Source organism: Zeugodacus cucurbitae, chromosome 2, assembly GCF_028554725.1.
Source record: "Zeugodacus cucurbitae isolate PBARC_wt_2022May chromosome 2, idZeuCucr1.2, whole genome shotgun sequence".
Classification (NCBI taxonomy): domain Eukaryota; kingdom Metazoa; phylum Arthropoda; class Insecta; order Diptera; family Tephritidae; genus Zeugodacus; species Zeugodacus cucurbitae.
In genome coordinates this window covers 87,481,722-87,498,546 of record NC_071667.1, presented here as the reverse complement: position 1 = coordinate 87,498,546, position 16,825 = coordinate 87,481,722, and the positions used below count along the sequence as shown (strand labels likewise).

Here is a 16,825-nt window from a genome sequence, read left to right as displayed (position 1 = left end):
TTCCTCAGAGCGTGGGAAAATTTAATATCGGCAATATTTGTCCCTCTCGCACGAAAATAACACAACCTTTTAGGAGGAATTTTTTTAGTACATTTCATAGGGTAAAATCATTCTTAGGGTAAAATGTATACAGCCATTGACATATATAAAGACGTGAAATAAATTATCACTAAAAATGTGGCATATAAATACTTGTTACCGTTATGAAGCTTACATCCCTACACAAAAATGCTATTTACTTTTAGAAACATTTTGTGTGTCGCAGTTTTACTGATTAAGGTGTGGATTTGAGGTGGACACAAATAGCACTTTTTTATTTTATTTAATTTTTTTTTGTTTTAAGTTAATTTCTGACGTGTTAATAATTACATTTTAAGAATCAATAATCATTTCTAAGATCCATGAAAACGTAGGTCGCGAAAAGATAAATAGGATGATCTCAGATGGAAAAACAATTGTACGGCATTCACAAGTTATGTTCTTAACCCTAGTTGAACTAAAAAAGTTCTTAATCCTAGACAGACCACCATCAGTCGCGATTTCTTGGTATGGTGTTGTGCAAATTGATCACATAAAAGGTAAAATGGATCGGTATCAGTATTTAGATATACTAAAAAATTAAATGGAGCCATTTTTGACCATTTGAGACCATGTCCATAAACTGGGTATTTAGCACATAGCAAAGGTAGTAAGTCAATTGTTTCGCAAGGAAAAAGGATATTGGATTGGTCTGAGAAAAAATTCATGGAGTGATATCGAAACACAAATAGCATAAAAAATGTAACTTTCCAATGGTGGAAGAATTTTTGAAATCGACATAGTAGTTTTGAGTTTATTCATTACAAACATACATACAAATCTTTCCTCTTTATAATTGTATAGTATTCAGTAATTTTGGATATTGTTTTTATATTTTTAGAGATCACACCTGATTTGACCCGCATTTTCATGCACACCAAACTTTATCAGCCTAACAATACGTCCTAATGTCGCATACAAAATTGGCTTTTGTCCAGGAGTATTTTTATGCATAAACGACATTGATTGTCTTATTTTTGAAACCACGCCCATAGGAACATCAACGAGTCTTGCAATTTATCTATGCATTGTGTTTAAATCAATAAACCTTTTAAAATTTTCCATTATTGTTGTATTTAGTTCTTTCATCTATAGTAAAGCCAAATTTAAGGAAATAACAAAGAAAAAATACTAAAATTTTACTAAAAACTTGAATCTACCGATCCCACCACTATTAATTACAGAATAAAAGTAAAAACTTGAATAGTGGAGCAATATTAAAGCGCCCAATACTTCTTTATTTCACTGATCACATGGCTTTATCTGCATTTGTAAATTTTCTTTGAAAAGTAACGGCACATCTCCAGTGATTCCGCACTTACTAACTGTCATTTCATAGGCCTACTTAGTGAACTTAACTTTTTTACTCAAAAGTTTATTTTAACTAAGAAAGAACATATATTGTATTTTGAAAAGTATGTGATCAATAGTTGACATACTGTATGTACATATGCAATATTTGTAAAGGGTGTTTTTTAGACAAGTGGTTTTCAAAAAAGAAATATATATATATATATATATATATATATATAATTTAATGGTATGGACGAGTTTAGCTTTATTATAAAGAAAAGGGTTTGTAATAAAAATACAAATAATTCACAAGCACAAATAGTTGATTTATGTATGGCTACATCAGACTGAAAATAGTTACACATATCGCTCATTCATGTAGAATAGTGTCAGAACTCAAAAAAGTTGATTTTTCAGGAGAGCGTTTTAAAGTTTTCTATTGTCTCTTATTTGGAAAATAAAGTTTATTGAATAAACTAGCGGCATGTAACATATTTAATAAAATGCTGAACATACATAAGTGGATTAAAAAAGAGTGTATGTACTTTTTGTAGGCATAAATGAGACCCCTTTTGAATTATGTCTTTATTTGTGAAAAATATAAAACAATTTCCAAGTCATAAGATAAATGTGTCGTTATTCCTGAAAAAAGCAACGTGAAAAATGTAATTATCTTTTCAGAAATATCGTTGTAACACAAAATATGACGTTCTTTTTAAAAAGAAAATCAAATTCACCCAATGACAATATGTGCCGTAACACAAAATATGTCGTTATTTCTTAAAAAAAAATATATATATGTAACTAATTCTGGCACAACTGAGAAGTGTCGTAATTGTGGTTAAAAAATAATGCAACATAACAACTCGATTTTTCAGGTTCATAACGTCACATTCTTATTTAAAGGTTTATTTTTCTACCTATAATATAATTGTTACACAATATGGTCGGTGACATTGCGCAAATTTCTGTATACTCAACTAAAATCGTGTTTTGTGAGTTATGACAGTATTCATGTAAATGAGCGATATTTCTCCAACAGAAGAAAAACTATTTATAATAATTATTGTTTTAGCTTTTCTTTAATCTTTTTAAATATTTAATATGTACAAAGTTTTATTTTTCTGGCGAGTTCAACAATTACTGTTAATTGTTAATGCCAGACGCACCTATTATTGCAACAACATACATACATTATGATCAATATTTTCATTCGCAAAATGTTATCTTTAACTTTTCCTCAAGATAGTAAGTCTTGATTAAAAACTCATAGAAAACTTTCTGCAAATGAGAATAGAAATGCGCTTCATATAATATTTACAAGAAGCACTTAATTAGCTCAACCATTATGTTCCTCCTTAAATATAAATATGTATCAGAAATATTTAACGGTAACTAATTAATAGCTATTTAACAATAAATTCTCTATTACACAAATTGTTCTTGACTATTTGCCGAAATTTCCATAAGTCGCCAAGCTGCTTTTGGATTTAACTCGTTGGGATCTCGACAAAGAACCCATACGTAATTTACTCGCATAACTTTATCAGGATCACCTTCCACTACGTCGTTGTTCTTATCACGAACACACATAATTTGCTGGGCTTGAAAGGTAACTATGAGTACGGGACCCTGCTCCATTACTTTACCCATCGCCAAGTCTATATTTTCGATATCAAGGATCTTCGAATCCAAATACATTCCCGATTTAATAGCTTGGTTTATAGGTGTTGCAATTATATTATAGGTGCTTTCAAAACACCAATCTTTAAGGATTTCTAAATTTCCTTTCACCATCGCTTCTAGGATGTTCGGTATTATATCAGTCTCGCAGTCACGAAGAAACTGTTTTTGATCGAAGTTCGGATCAATTTTGCATAGCTCAGTAAGTGTTTCAGATAACTCTGTTTTAGAGAAAAGCCCTCCCATAACATCTGAAACTTTATCTGTCAAAAGACGAGATGCGCGTATCATAGGATTCTCCGACTCGTCGTATTTCAGCTTCCAGTCAAGTACTTTATTCACATACGCATTGTTATTTTTAAAATTTTCCCACGATTGATAGAATTTGGAGTCCTTGTGAAGCTCGACCCCTAATGACAGAAAAAGAAATACAAAGATTCATGAATAATAATATATAGATACATACATGTATAATTTTGGCGCACTTATGAACTTTGAATGGAAAATATTCTAATAAATATATTAATTTACGCTCGATTCACTTCTTCACAGTTGGATAAAATATAATCGAGAAAAAGAAGACGCTAAAGTGATAAACCTGAATGACGGAGACCTACCAGTCGTGGTTTTGTTATCACGGAAGTATGATCAGCGAATTCAGATTATAGTACGAATTATTTACAAAATGACTAAAATTAATTAGGTATTGTTTTAAGTTGTATATATTATTTAAACTAGTTTTCTGTAACTTAACAGGACACTATCATTTTTACCAATAATAAGTTTTTGGCATTAAAAACTTCTTGGCTTCTCTAAATTTATAACATTGTATTAACAGGGGTCAGTTTTAGATCTCGACGTTAACACTTTTTTGACTTTATGTCTCTGGAAAATTTCTACGATGCGTTTAGCAGGTGACAAGAGTAATCATGGTGATTTATTATATTACCATTTTTCATATAAAACATTCAATTTAATATACTTGTTATTTAATACCTGTTGCATCTGCATTAGGCTCAACCACTCGTTCATCGCTCGCATATTCGACTTCAATGCGTTTTCGCAGTTTTTGAGGAGATCGATAAACCCTTGAATTTATGCTTTGTGACCCTATTTCTTGTTTTATCATTTCTGTAGTCGTTGATATAGCCTGGAAAGCAGATGTCTGCCCAATTTTTTCGCTTTTCTCCGTTATAGTTTCAGTTACACCTTTAGCCGTCTTTGAAATTTCTTCCGATAATTTAGTAGCTTTCTTTGCAATGTCGGATTTACTTGCTTCATCTAATGCATCACTAACTTTATCTTTTATACTTCCCAATTGTTCTTTCAAAATATTTGAAGACTTGTGTGCTTCGGATTCAACTATATTAAATTTCTGCCTAGCCGACTGAAGAGCTTCTGACTGCTCCAATTTCTGAGCTTCTTCTCGAAACTTTTTAATATTCTCCTTCATTTCCTTATTTTTATCCATTTCAGATCTAATATTGTCAATGAATTGAGAAAAAAATCCAGGTCTTCGGCTCGGTTGAGAATAACAACGCTAAAAACAAAAAAAAATTATTACGCTAATAATTCTACAAGAAATTCAATTACCTGATTCTGTAGTCCTTGCCAGGAGCTACAACTTTGAACAAACCGGTGGTAATTACCTCGGGATGCTGCTAATAATTTGTACTATATATTAAGAGATAATGCAATATTTTAAAATCTCTAAACATAGTTTGTAATTGTACTTATTAGGACAGCTTACCATAGTTAATAATTTTCGAACAACTACAGATTTAAATTGTATTGTATGTCAAGATTTGATTAAGTTACAATCAAATTTATGTAATTTGGTACTAATTCTATTCAAAGACATACCATGAAGAAAACATCACGCTTTCTAAATGTCAAAAATTCTGTCTGATGGTATCAAACCTTAATGTTGCCGTACAATTTTTCATAGTTTTTATTAGTGATGCCGTTGTTATCGATTTAGATCTCAATAAATATATTTTAGATACAGTAGGACCTCGATTATAAGTGAACCGTTATTCAAATAATTTAAGACAAATGAACTTAAGCTGTGTATTTATATTTATACCGGACAAGATGTAATCCAATTTTAACGAATTCAATAAAAGCTTGTCAAAAAGATAAAATGAAGAGACAAATACTATTGAATTAAATTTTTAGAAATAATTCAAACTTGAGTCAATTAAATTAAATAGAAGAATTTTAATTTAAAATTTTTTTGATTACCCTGTGCCGCGGAAGATGAACCGTTAGGAAATATTATAAAACCTACCAAATGGAATTCGTAGAATAGTACGGAAAAGAGTTTTTATTTTATGGGAAAACTCCGCACGCAGATTTATACGAATAAGTTATTTTAAAAGATTTTTAAGGAATAAACGAGTGGTTGTGGTTAAATCAAATCATTAAAATTTTATCAAGAAAAAGTAAACAAAAGAAGTAATTTGAATACACGAGTGGTGGTGGTTAAATTCGTGATTAAAATTTTATCGATAAAAAGTAAAAAAGGGATTTGAATATGTCGGGTGCAAATCTTAATGTTGATGCCCGAAGGGTGAGTGCAACAAAATTTCCGTTATTTATATAATATAACCTTTACGTTTGTCGAAGGATTCTTTTGCTTCTTTGGAACACGGGTTGGACATAAAATACATGTCGGAAATATATTTGGATACTACCAGTATAATAAACAGGAACTCGCCAAATTTTTCGCTTGCATCTACCTTGAATGCATTTACACCATCGCCACTATTTCCATCAACTAGAACTTCCACTGCCGATTCCCCAATGTCAATCAGCCAGACTCGAACTGAAAGTTGTGGATACTTCAATGGCAAAAATGAGGATTTTAATATTAAAGCACCACTTCTATCTTCACAAGATATCAATGTAAAGCAAGAACATTTAGCTCATCAAAGTCATCCACAAATATATTCCGAAGCTATTTTAAATCAAAAGCACCACAAAAACGAAATATCCAAATCTCTGAAAATGTTTGCTATGTTGGCGTCTTATAAGTATGGAAATGGTAAAAAAATAATTTTGCTATATCAGTCTTAAACCTTGCATATATTTTATATTTACATATTTCAATATTGTTAATACTTCCATCCGGGTAAAATAACTGAACTTATAATAAACTATTCTAACGGGTAATTGATACCAGACGCCTTCAATGGCGCCTGTCTGGCTGTGACGTAAATATTTATACATATTAATCCAATTGGAAATCTGTATGATTAAAATATTGTTCTAATAAGATCGTTTTAACAGCGTTTTTTATGTTAGTTGGTTTGTTTTAAACTTCTGACTAACAGTAACGAAGTATTTGATTGATAGTTTACAAGATTACAAATGGATTTTAATAATAAGGCATAAAAAACATTATATTTTTAAATATGCGCATTATCAAGCTGGAGATCACAAAAACAAATTATATGAATATACAGTTGAACTTGCCTAACTCGAATCACCATAATCCACAAAAAAACTTAAATTTACAGAGACTTCTGAGTTACGGAAGGTAATTTATATGAAATTTGACTTCTATTGCCTATTCAATAGTTTGAGTTATGGAGAACTTCGAGCTATAGACGTTCGACTGTACTGTATGTACATACAACGACGATCCAATAAGTAATTAGCCTAAAAACGTATACACTTAACTCAGCCTTCATCCATCTTCTTTAACCAGTCTGAGAAAGACATGTTTTGGAGGTCTGAGAGAAAGTTAAGGCCAGAGGAAGAGGATTTTATTTTTTGCCAAATTGTAGTTCACCTTAAAATCGTTGGGTCAATACAAAACCATAGTCTTTTGTCACGTTAATGATAGCTGTATAGAAAAAAAAAATTTACGAATTTTACTTACCACTCCAACCTATATTTCTAATAAGGAATATATTTCAAACGAGACTTTTTCATTTCGTAGAAATATTTACTGTGTTTGACTGTACTACTACTGTTCTTTTGGATTTTTGCATATCGGTTTATAACACTAAAAATATATTGTACGTACTTTAGAGTACCGCAGTTTTTTATATTAATATATTTGAAAAAACATAACGTTTTATTTAGAATATAAACGAGTATTATCAATAGTAAATGATATAAGATAAAATAATATAATTACTATGTTTTATAAATTATAATTATAATTAACATTTTTGACAGATTCGTCAGGCAGAGAGTCTCCAGTGTGTGACATAATGGATGATTTTTATTGTAATGGATATGTAACAGACGATTCGAATTCATTTGAAGAAGAAAACACTTTAAAAGGAACATCGCATCTAGAGTCACAATATAGTTGTAATAAATTGTTCTGCAATGATATTAGTAGTCAATACAATTGGAGTTTTAATAATGCAAATTATGAAACTTACAACAAAGGTGTAATGAATCCAAGTACTAACAAAAACAAAGTTTCTGTGAAACATTATTTTGATCCAAATTTATGGATGATGCGATTGACTGCTCCGTCACAATATTATAACAGCGGCGTCACAGCGGAGAGTCAACAGATACATACATCAACTACTTTAGTAGCGGATACCGGCACTGCTGCAACTGCGGTTGCTGCTGCCAACATCGCCTACAATAGTCAAAATCTTAAGAAAAGTCAGAAAAGATTTGGCGGTGCGAAATTGGATAAATTTGTGAGTAAATTATTGTGACGTTTATTCGATTAAGAAAAATATTTTTATACTCCAACAACATGCCACTTAGAGTTTCGCTCAGTTGAATTCCGGATTTCTACCTTGCGAAAATTTTGTTGAAAAAACTCGGTTCACATGCGCATTGTTGTTGGAATTCCATTTGAAAGAAATCGGGCTATAGAGTGCCATTAATGGAAAAAAATATAGTCTTATTTTTTTATCTATACATCGTTATGGTAAGGTGGAATTTTTCTAAAATATACTTCCCATTTGACACCATTTAAACTGCACCAGATTTTATATTATATATATGTATTATTGTGATTATAATATAGTTTAATACCGAAATTGGTTACAGGTTACCCTGAATTACTACATAACTAATATAAGAAGAATGTTCTTTATTCTAAATGACTCTATGCCGAATATATCGGTTAATACGTAAGATATTTTATTGACATTCAGTATTGATTAAATCGGTTCATATGTTTACCCCGTACACACAATGTAACGGTTACATTTCTTCTGGTTTTCATTTGTTTGTAATTGTTAAAGTTCATACAAAATGTATACATGTTCTCGCAACTTGTTGAACAGAGCACAGTACATATACCGAGGCACAAAGTATAATAGTTTTGTTCACCTAACTTATTCACAATATACAAATCAAGAATCAAAGAAGTTATCGGATAAAAACTTTGTACAAATACTGCATTGGTGGTTTGACATCGTTCATTTATAAATTTTCGAAATCATACTATAACTTTTCAAGACCCCAGATATTGAACATAAGTTATCGAAAATATATGTAAATCTTACATATATTCATGTATATACATATATTCATATAGACAGAGGTAGTCAAAATTATTTACACATCGGACGTTTTTTCTTTACAAGTTTCACACAAAATGCATCGCTTGTTGTTGTTGTTGTCGCAGGGTAACATAATGCTATGCTGTTGTAAACCTTGATCTATTCCTAAGCGAATAAAGTTGGTTTGGCTAGAATAGCTAGAAATATGCCGGAGATATAAGCAAATGAACTGAAGTCTAGCAGTAGTCAAAAGTATTTACACACATTTTTTTTGCGTCAAAAGTATTTGCATACGGCGATTTAGCCTTTATCCATGGATTTGGTTTAACCAAGAGTAGTAATTGAATTATATTGCATTCATAACAACCTAACTCAGCCTTAAAATATAAAAAATGGTACATAAAATGCAGAAAACAAAGGAATTATCGATTATAACTAGATCGGAGACTGTTACAAAGTTTAAGACTGGTTTCGGCTTTGGAGTTAGTAAAAATTTATGGAATTTAAAGGAATACTGTTTATAATATAATATAACCATCGATTCAGCATATTGCATGAATAGTTAATGATGCTCCACTGCTTAGGACATTAAAAAAAGTTAACATAAATGACTGCGTTGTGCATAAAGTGGTCAATATTTCTGAAACCGATCCGATTCCGAAAAATCGATATGCCTCTCCTTTGCCATAAATTGCATCCTAAAGCCTGTCGCGGGCAGTTAAGGCTAAATTTTAGTTCCACGGCTTCTTTAGTAAACGATTTATGCATTTACCACGTGAGAAGAAGAATAATGCAGTTTAGACGCTAAATAGAGTCGGAGGTGACGTTATGATTTTTTGGGGAAGTTTTCCTTACTTAAGTTGTGGGGATTTGGTACTAATTTTGGGACCCTAAATCATCCGGATATATCAGAATTCACATGACTTTGCCTTTGTAGTGGTTAGTCAACCTTTTCCAACTATTGACAACATTTTACAACAGGACAATGCTCCATTTCATAAAGGATCGTTACCAACAAAACATTTAAGTGAAGCAAAAAAAATATTTGGACATTCGTTAAATATCAGAGGACAATTGATATAATAACCGAAAACGCCGAAATTACCGACATTTGGTCTAAATTCTAAACAGTTAACTTAGCGCACAATTGTGTTGAATCAATTCGGACCATAAAGCAGGCTGTTATTGGTGCCAAAGGCTGTGTAACCAATTATGAATTTATCGGCTTAGAATAGTAATTTAGACTCAACATTAAAATTAAAAAAAAATTATCATTAAAACTAACAGGATAATCCATTTCATGTTGTGTGTAAATAATTTTGACGTAAAAAAATGTGTGTAAATAATTTTGACTACCTCTGTATATACAAATTCATTATAATAATGTGCTTGTGTGCCAAAAATTGGGTAATTACTTTTTACCTGGTGTATGTGAGAGCAAGGGATTATAAATAATATGTGATATACTATCTTAAGTGAGATTATAAACTCGAAAATAATAAAGCTTGTGGGCAATGTATTTTCTTATTAAATGTAAATTAATTATTACAATATTTACAATTTTTCAGTCTGCAGTAAAACATTGTGTATTCTGCGAAAATAACAATGAACCAGAAGCTGTGGTGAAGAGTCATGCAGTACGCGATTCTCTGGGGCGTGTCCTTTGCCCAAAATTACGGACATACATATGCCCGATTTGTAGGGCTTCTGGAGATAAAGCGCATACCGTTAAATATTGTCCTCAAAAGCCGATTATTACAATGGAAGATGCAGTTAGGGCAGAATCCTTACGTTTATCGAAAAACTTGTATTTTAAACAAGGAATGAAAGTATAGAAAAAAATCATTATTTTAGAAATTTTTTAGATAGTTTAAGATCATTAACTTATATTTACACTTTAAATTAAAATGAAGAACACATATAAAAGCTATCTTCTCTACCGAGAAGCCTTTAATTTTATTACCGCGTGAAGTGTATTCGATTTTAATAATTATAGTAAGACATTCAGAATAATATACAATATGTATATGTAATGTTGAGTTAAAGTTAAGTTTACATTAGAAAGTAAATTCACAAGAATCCTCAACTTATTTATGAAATTACGATATTATAGTAAAACTATTTCAGTTAATTTTTTTTTTTAATATGTGAAAATGTTAATAATCGTTATTAGAACTTGAATATATAATTCATAATTTAAGTAATAACGATTGAATATGCTCGGTAAAACTGTGCGTACGTTTAAGTTATATTCTTCAACTTCTTTTTTTTTGTTAAAGAATTCTGGTGGTTTTTAATTGAATTAAAAACTGTAAAATACAGAGATTGATTCTTTTGTATAAACGCATGGAAGTTTAATATCTGAAGTACTTTTTTCTCGATTATATTCTGAAATTTTGACTGAGTTTTGTTTTATTTAAACATTCAAACAGCTTTGGCGCCTTATATAATGACACTATAAAGTGATGGCACTATAGAATGAAAAAGTATGTATGTTAATAATTGAATGTGAAATTATGTTACATTAATATATATATATATATGTAATTAAATGAAATAAAAAAGTGTATAAAACAATTATATTCATTGGTTGTATTTTTTTTTAACAAAAAATATTTCAATTGTTTTTTAAACTGCAGTCAAAAATACTAACACAACTATTTATAAGGGTTTCAGTCGATTTAAAAACAGTAAACTTACATAATTCAAAAAATTTACTGCGGATTATGAAATACGCGTCCAACCATTCGTTCTATTTTGGCAAATGAAGGCGTGTTTATTATTTAAAATACCACGAATGTAAACAAATACCGTTAAGAATAGTATAAGATACGAAACGGGACCAATTTAAACTTTTTAACCACTTATTTTCTACATAGAACCTGTCCGGATCGAAAGGTTGTTCTAAGTCATAAAACTAAACGAGTTAGATATAGGGTTATATATATCAAAATGATCAGGATGACGAGACTAGTTAAAATCCGGATGTCTGTCTGTCCGTCCGTCCGTCTGTCCTTGCAACGTATAACTTGAGTAAAAATTAAGATATCTTGACGAAACTTGGTACATGGGTTCCTTGGGACCGCCCACAAAATGGGCAAAACCGAAAACCTATAAAGTATCATAACTAAACCATAAATAAAGCTATAAGAGCTTGGTAAAAAGGGTCGCATTAGGAAGAGGCATATCCGAATTAATTTTTTTAGTGGGCGTGGCCCCGCCCCTAAATAAGTTTTTTGTGAATATCTCGCAAGCCAATAAAACCATATAAACCAAACTTTCTGACATCGTTTCCCTTACGTGCTCCATTATACACAGTAAAAATTTAATTTTACAGAAAAACTGGACTCAGATTTTTTTTAAATTGAAATTGGGCGTGGCATCGTCCAGTTATGGGTAAAAAACCATATCTCAGGAACTACTCGACCGATTTCAATTCGGTATATAATAGTTTCTTGACACCATGATGACACGGATGGAAAATGGGTGAAATCGGTTCACAACCACGATTACTTTCCATATAACTCAATTTTGAATTCCACTTTATAATATACTAGCAGACCGCTTCGGTATAAGTTTTTCGGTGATAAGTTTTTAAATACTTATATAAATATGTATGTACTTTCCCTTTTCTTGCGTGGGTTCATTTTAAAAAAGTAAAATGAATAGAACTCGAACATGAAATTATACATATTTTATTTGCAATGAGCTAAAACTTGATTACGACCTCTAGTCTTTGGTGTCCGATGTCTTTCTCTCTGATTATGAAGGCGTTGGGAACACTCAGAGTTCGACGCCCTAGTGCGAGCTTGTATATTTCTAATATTTTGTTCTTCGAGCCGCTGCACACACTCCGTACTCGACTTTCAAGCGCGTATTTGGGAGGTTTTGAAATTTTGTTTCGCAAGCAGCTCCGAACGCTCTTTACTTGATTCTCTGGCACGCGATTGCGATGCAAAGAGAATGAGTTTATTCATTACAAACTCACATGTAAATCTTTCCTCTTTATAATAGTAGTATAGATATGTACATCGGGAACCAATGAAGATAGTGAAATAAAACTTTACACAAATAATGATTTGAGCTGTGGCTTTACTTGTGGAAAAATTGTCGAAATCAGACTAACCTTTCAAGGCCCAGGATATGGAACATGAAGAACTCAGTGCCTAAGGGTAATTTTTCACCGAAAATATCGGTAAATCTCTCAAATATTGTAATGTAATTCAGAGGAATTTTTTTTTCTTATAATAGTGTGTCTCTGTTCTAAAAAGTATTAAAATGCCAGCTCCCATATACCTAATTATACATTTTTCAAAAATACGGTGGGCTTTATTTGTTGTTGATGGATTGGTGGTGAAAATTAGCTAAATTAGTTCAGGAATTACCTCAGTCCTCATGTACTATATATGATGATTTTCATTATTTCGTTTCGTTAAAACATGTCGCTCATTTACATGAATAGTGTCATAACTTAAAAACACGATTTTTGAGTTGAGTATGCAGAAATGTGCGCAATTCCATCATCCATATTGTATAAAATTTTCATTCTGATGAGTAGAAAATAAACCGTGTGACTTTTAAACATGTCACGTTGCATTATTTTTTAACCACAAAAACGACACTTCTCAATTGTGCCAGAATTAGTCACATATTGACATAGGGTGAAATTGGTTTTCTTTTGAGAAAGAACGACATATTTATTTTGTGTTAGAACGATATTTGTGAAAAGGGGATTCAAATTTTCATGTTGATTTCTTCAGCAATAACGACACATTTAACTTATGACAGGGAAATTGATTTATATTTTCACAAACGACGACATAATTCCCAAGGGGTCACGTTTATACCTAAGAAAAAGCTTTAGTCCACTTATGCTCAGCATTATATTAAATATATTACATGCCACTAGTTTATTCAACAATCTTATGGCATTTTTATATATTTGCTAAATTAGAGACAATTGAAAACTTTAAATCGCTCTCCTAAAAAATCGACTTTTTTTGTGACAATATTCATGTAAATGAGCGATGTCTTCTGTATTTTTGTTTGTTGTAGTTTGCGATTGCTTGGCTATTTTTTTTGTGTATTTTTCCCAAAGTACGAATTTGACGCTAAAAAAGCTTGAGAAATATTTTTTTTTTGTATGAAAGGGTGAACAACTGTTCAGAAAAAAAACTTTCTTGCGGAGGTGTAAATGTGGAAACAGCGAACTTCAGGCAAGCATTTTTGGAATGCTCTCGAAGCTTTAGAAGCAGTGAACAAAACGTCTTTTAGGAATGTTTTCAAGATTTTACGCATATTGGCGTTATTGCCTGTTTCAATAGCATCACCGGAAAGAAGTTTTTCAATTTTAAAGAGAATTAAAGCTTCAGCGATACTGCTTGTACAAATGTAGAGAAAGTTCGAATTATATGAATAACAACAAAAATCTTGTAACTTATTATAATTGCTTATAATTTGATGTGATCAAATAACCTCATTCCATATCAACAAACATATATTTTTCTCTGAGTTTAGGGGGTGCTTTAACACCAAAAACTCCCCCCATGGATTCGCCACTGATGTTCGCCTCAACACGATATAGGGACTCTTCGAAAAATTCGATTTATGGAAGGAAATTTGTATGAGATTTGGTTTCTATCGCCAATGCTTATGCCAATTTCGAGTTATACAAGTTCAACTGAATTACTCACGTTTAAAAAAAATATTTGTCAAAGGTCGAGGTCTTTCATAAAAAATATTTACTATTACTCAAAATTCCATTCAGGTATCATAATTTTATTAATGTTTAATACCTAATTTTTTGATCAGATTAAAATCAAACAAGTTTTTAAGAGCTACGTAATCGTATAGACTAGAACACCCTAGATAAACTTGCTTTTCTTAATTATAATCCTGTATACATATGTATAAATTATTCATCACTTTCCTTGGAACGCCTTTTTTCCAATATTGCTATAAATATTCCATCAGCGTGATCTTGATCTGGTCTTGTGTAAAGGCAATTTTTCCCTATATTTTTGTAGTTAGTGTTGCCAATATTATTCCATTTATTGCGCAAAGCTTTCTTTCCGCTGAGCAATTTAAATTCTGGATTTGACTCTAAGCAACGTTGAATAACCTTTAAAGAAATAGTTATTATGTATAAGATATTATATTTATCGTTACCCACACAAACCTGTTCGTTCTCTTCTTCAAAGAGGGAGCAAGTAGAATAAATTATTCGCTTTACGTTAGGAAATGATTTTAAAGCATGTGAAAGCATTTTAATTTGTAATCCAGCAAGACGTTTTACACGAGCAGGATCTTTTTCATCTGGATCTAAAGACATCCGATTTTGCATACCAGATCCGGAGCACGATGGATCAACGAGTATGTATTCCACATTTGGGCAGCGGCTACTATCTACAATTTAAATTATATTAATTTTCAAAATATGAAACTATTTCAATTACCGATTGTCAGCGCATCTGCGTTAATGGGCTGAACTATTTCACAGCCAGCTAAATTGGTCATATTACGGAGCAAATTATAACGTTCGATATTTTGCTCGACAGCATAAATGGTTCCTTTATTTTTCATAACATTTGAAACATGAATAGTTTTCATTCCTGGTGCTGCACACATGTCAAGTACAAAAGCGCCGGGTGGTGGATGTAGCAATTCTGCTACAAGACTAGTCCCCTAAATATAACTTTATGTTTTTCTTCAAACCAAATATATCTGTACTATGTACTTACTTTATCCTGAAGCATAAACTTTTTATCCTTTACATAGGGATGACAAGCCCAGTAATGCTTTTGTTTCCAGTGGAATATTAACAGATCCTCTAAATGCAAGTCAACCATATATTCATCCTCCTCAAGCTTTGTTAAGGCTTCTAAGAAATCATTATAAGACCCAGAGTTGACGAGTTCCTTTTTCCTCCACTCCTCCGTAGCCAACATTTCAAAAACTTCGGCCATACTAAGCAAATTGGTATTAACTCGTACATAGCGAGGCTTCAAAACTGAGGAACGTAAACCAATAACAAACATGATTAGATTTTCAAACCACTCTGCTTTTTATTAATTTAAATATTTTTCTTATTCTGACTTTCGATTACTGGGTCACAGTTGTTTTCCTCACTAATTGCTTTGAAAACGTATAAGCAAATAATAACATTTACAACAAACACTGAGGAAAGCACTGCCCAGCAATTTACATAAAACTCAGAAATATCAAATGACTCATGCAGCCATGACCGGACACCATAAAAAGTTACGAATGGAAATGTAAACATTAGAATACTAAAGATTATCAACCACAAATATACTAAAGCGGTTGTGTCATTTGAAAATGTGACATCTTGATGAGTATGCTCATCTTTAACAACTTTATCTTTAGTTCCTTCACAAAGATGCTTTCGTACTGGGCCTGTATCTGTTAAATCTCCAAGCATATTCAATTTGCTTTTATTCATTTTATAACCACCGTAAAGGGAATTTTTCAAACCACACAATATTTTGCTTGCCTTTTGTTTTCTTGGTAATACAAACTGCTTCACCCAAAGCTGCTTCAAGCTTTTCGCGATATTGGCTAACTGTTACTACAGGTTTACTTTCTCCAGTCAATTTTCTCCGTCCAAATATAAGCTCCGTCACAAGGATCTTACAAAGAGCAGAATTTAAGCGTGGGTTTTCTTCCAAAATCTTCGTATGTGAAATTGCTTTATCAATGACTTCTCGGTTGTCTATGTATTGCTTCAAAATCGCTTGCATCCCCTGCAAACGCTAAAGAAATAAGGCATGTTATAATAAATTGTTTATATATAGTTTCCAAAACCTACTGCATGTTTTTCTTCAAATATTAACGACTTGAGCGATTTTTTTCGTTCCAATGCCGCCGTTAAAACTGCAGCAACACGCTTATATTGCGTTGGTACTTTTATAGAGTGCTTAAATTTGTTTTCCTCCATCTTTCATCACACGTGACTTAATATTAACATTATGTATGTATATAGTTATATACTTTACGATACATTAAAGCCAGGGTTGCTTTGACTTTCTTCAAACAAGCAAACTTTTTTTGAACAATGACTATTAATTAGATCTTCAATTCTTTTTGAAAAAGAAAAAAACTATTCCAGTAGTAGAATAAAATGTGCATTGATATGAAAATATGTGAATGATTATTAAAAATTCAATTTCCTTGAATATATACAAGTTACCTACCAATAAGTTTATAATTAGAGATTATAAAAAAATTTAACAGAAATGCTACAAGAAATGGCAAGAAAATCG

General features: G+C 31.5%; 3 protein-coding genes and 1 long non-coding RNA gene across 5 annotated transcripts; 2 read left to right on the top strand and 2 right to left on the bottom strand.

Moving 5' to 3' along the window:
* The first annotated feature begins 82 nt into the window (after positions 1-82).
* LOC114804241 (uncharacterized) lies at positions 83-2,680 on the top strand. Of its 2 annotated transcripts, none has more exons than XR_003752474.2 (2): positions 83-578; positions 920-2,680. It is a non-coding gene; the product is annotated as an uncharacterized LOC114804241 (long non-coding RNA). The 2 variants fall into 2 exon arrangements; XR_003752475.2 differs by having other exon boundaries at positions 101-279.
* Positions 2,435-5,025, bottom strand: LOC105214277 (mitochondrial import inner membrane translocase subunit TIM44). Its single transcript, XM_011187614.3, has 4 exons — positions 4,805-5,025; positions 4,648-4,728; positions 4,051-4,594; positions 2,435-3,464 (listed from the first exon to the last, which is right to left on the bottom strand). The coding sequence occupies exons 1-4, from the start codon at positions 4,805-4,807 to the stop codon at positions 2,800-2,802; spliced, it is 1,293 nt and encodes a 430-aa protein (XP_011185916.1). The 5' UTR covers positions 4,808-5,025; the 3' UTR covers positions 2,435-2,799.
* Positions 5,026-5,325: 300 nt separating this feature from the next.
* LOC105214276 (protein nanos) lies at positions 5,326-11,125 on the top strand. Its single transcript, XM_011187613.3, has 4 exons — positions 5,326-5,626; positions 5,683-6,100; positions 7,243-7,727; positions 10,112-11,125. Exons 1-4 carry the CDS (start codon positions 5,591-5,593, stop codon positions 10,376-10,378), a joined length of 1,206 nt encoding a protein of 401 aa, XP_011185915.1. The 5' UTR covers positions 5,326-5,590; the 3' UTR covers positions 10,379-11,125.
* Positions 11,126-14,261: 3,136 nt separating this feature from the next.
* Positions 14,262-16,586, bottom strand: LOC105214281 (28S rRNA (cytosine-C(5))-methyltransferase). Its single transcript, XM_011187618.3, has 6 exons — positions 16,372-16,586; positions 16,057-16,315; positions 15,284-15,552; positions 14,999-15,227; positions 14,722-14,948; positions 14,262-14,664 (listed from the first exon to the last, which is right to left on the bottom strand). The coding sequence occupies exons 1-6, from the start codon at positions 16,498-16,500 to the stop codon at positions 14,458-14,460; spliced, it is 1,320 nt and encodes a 439-aa protein (XP_011185920.1). The 5' UTR covers positions 16,501-16,586; the 3' UTR covers positions 14,262-14,457.
* Between the last annotated feature and the right edge of the window lie 239 nt (positions 16,587-16,825).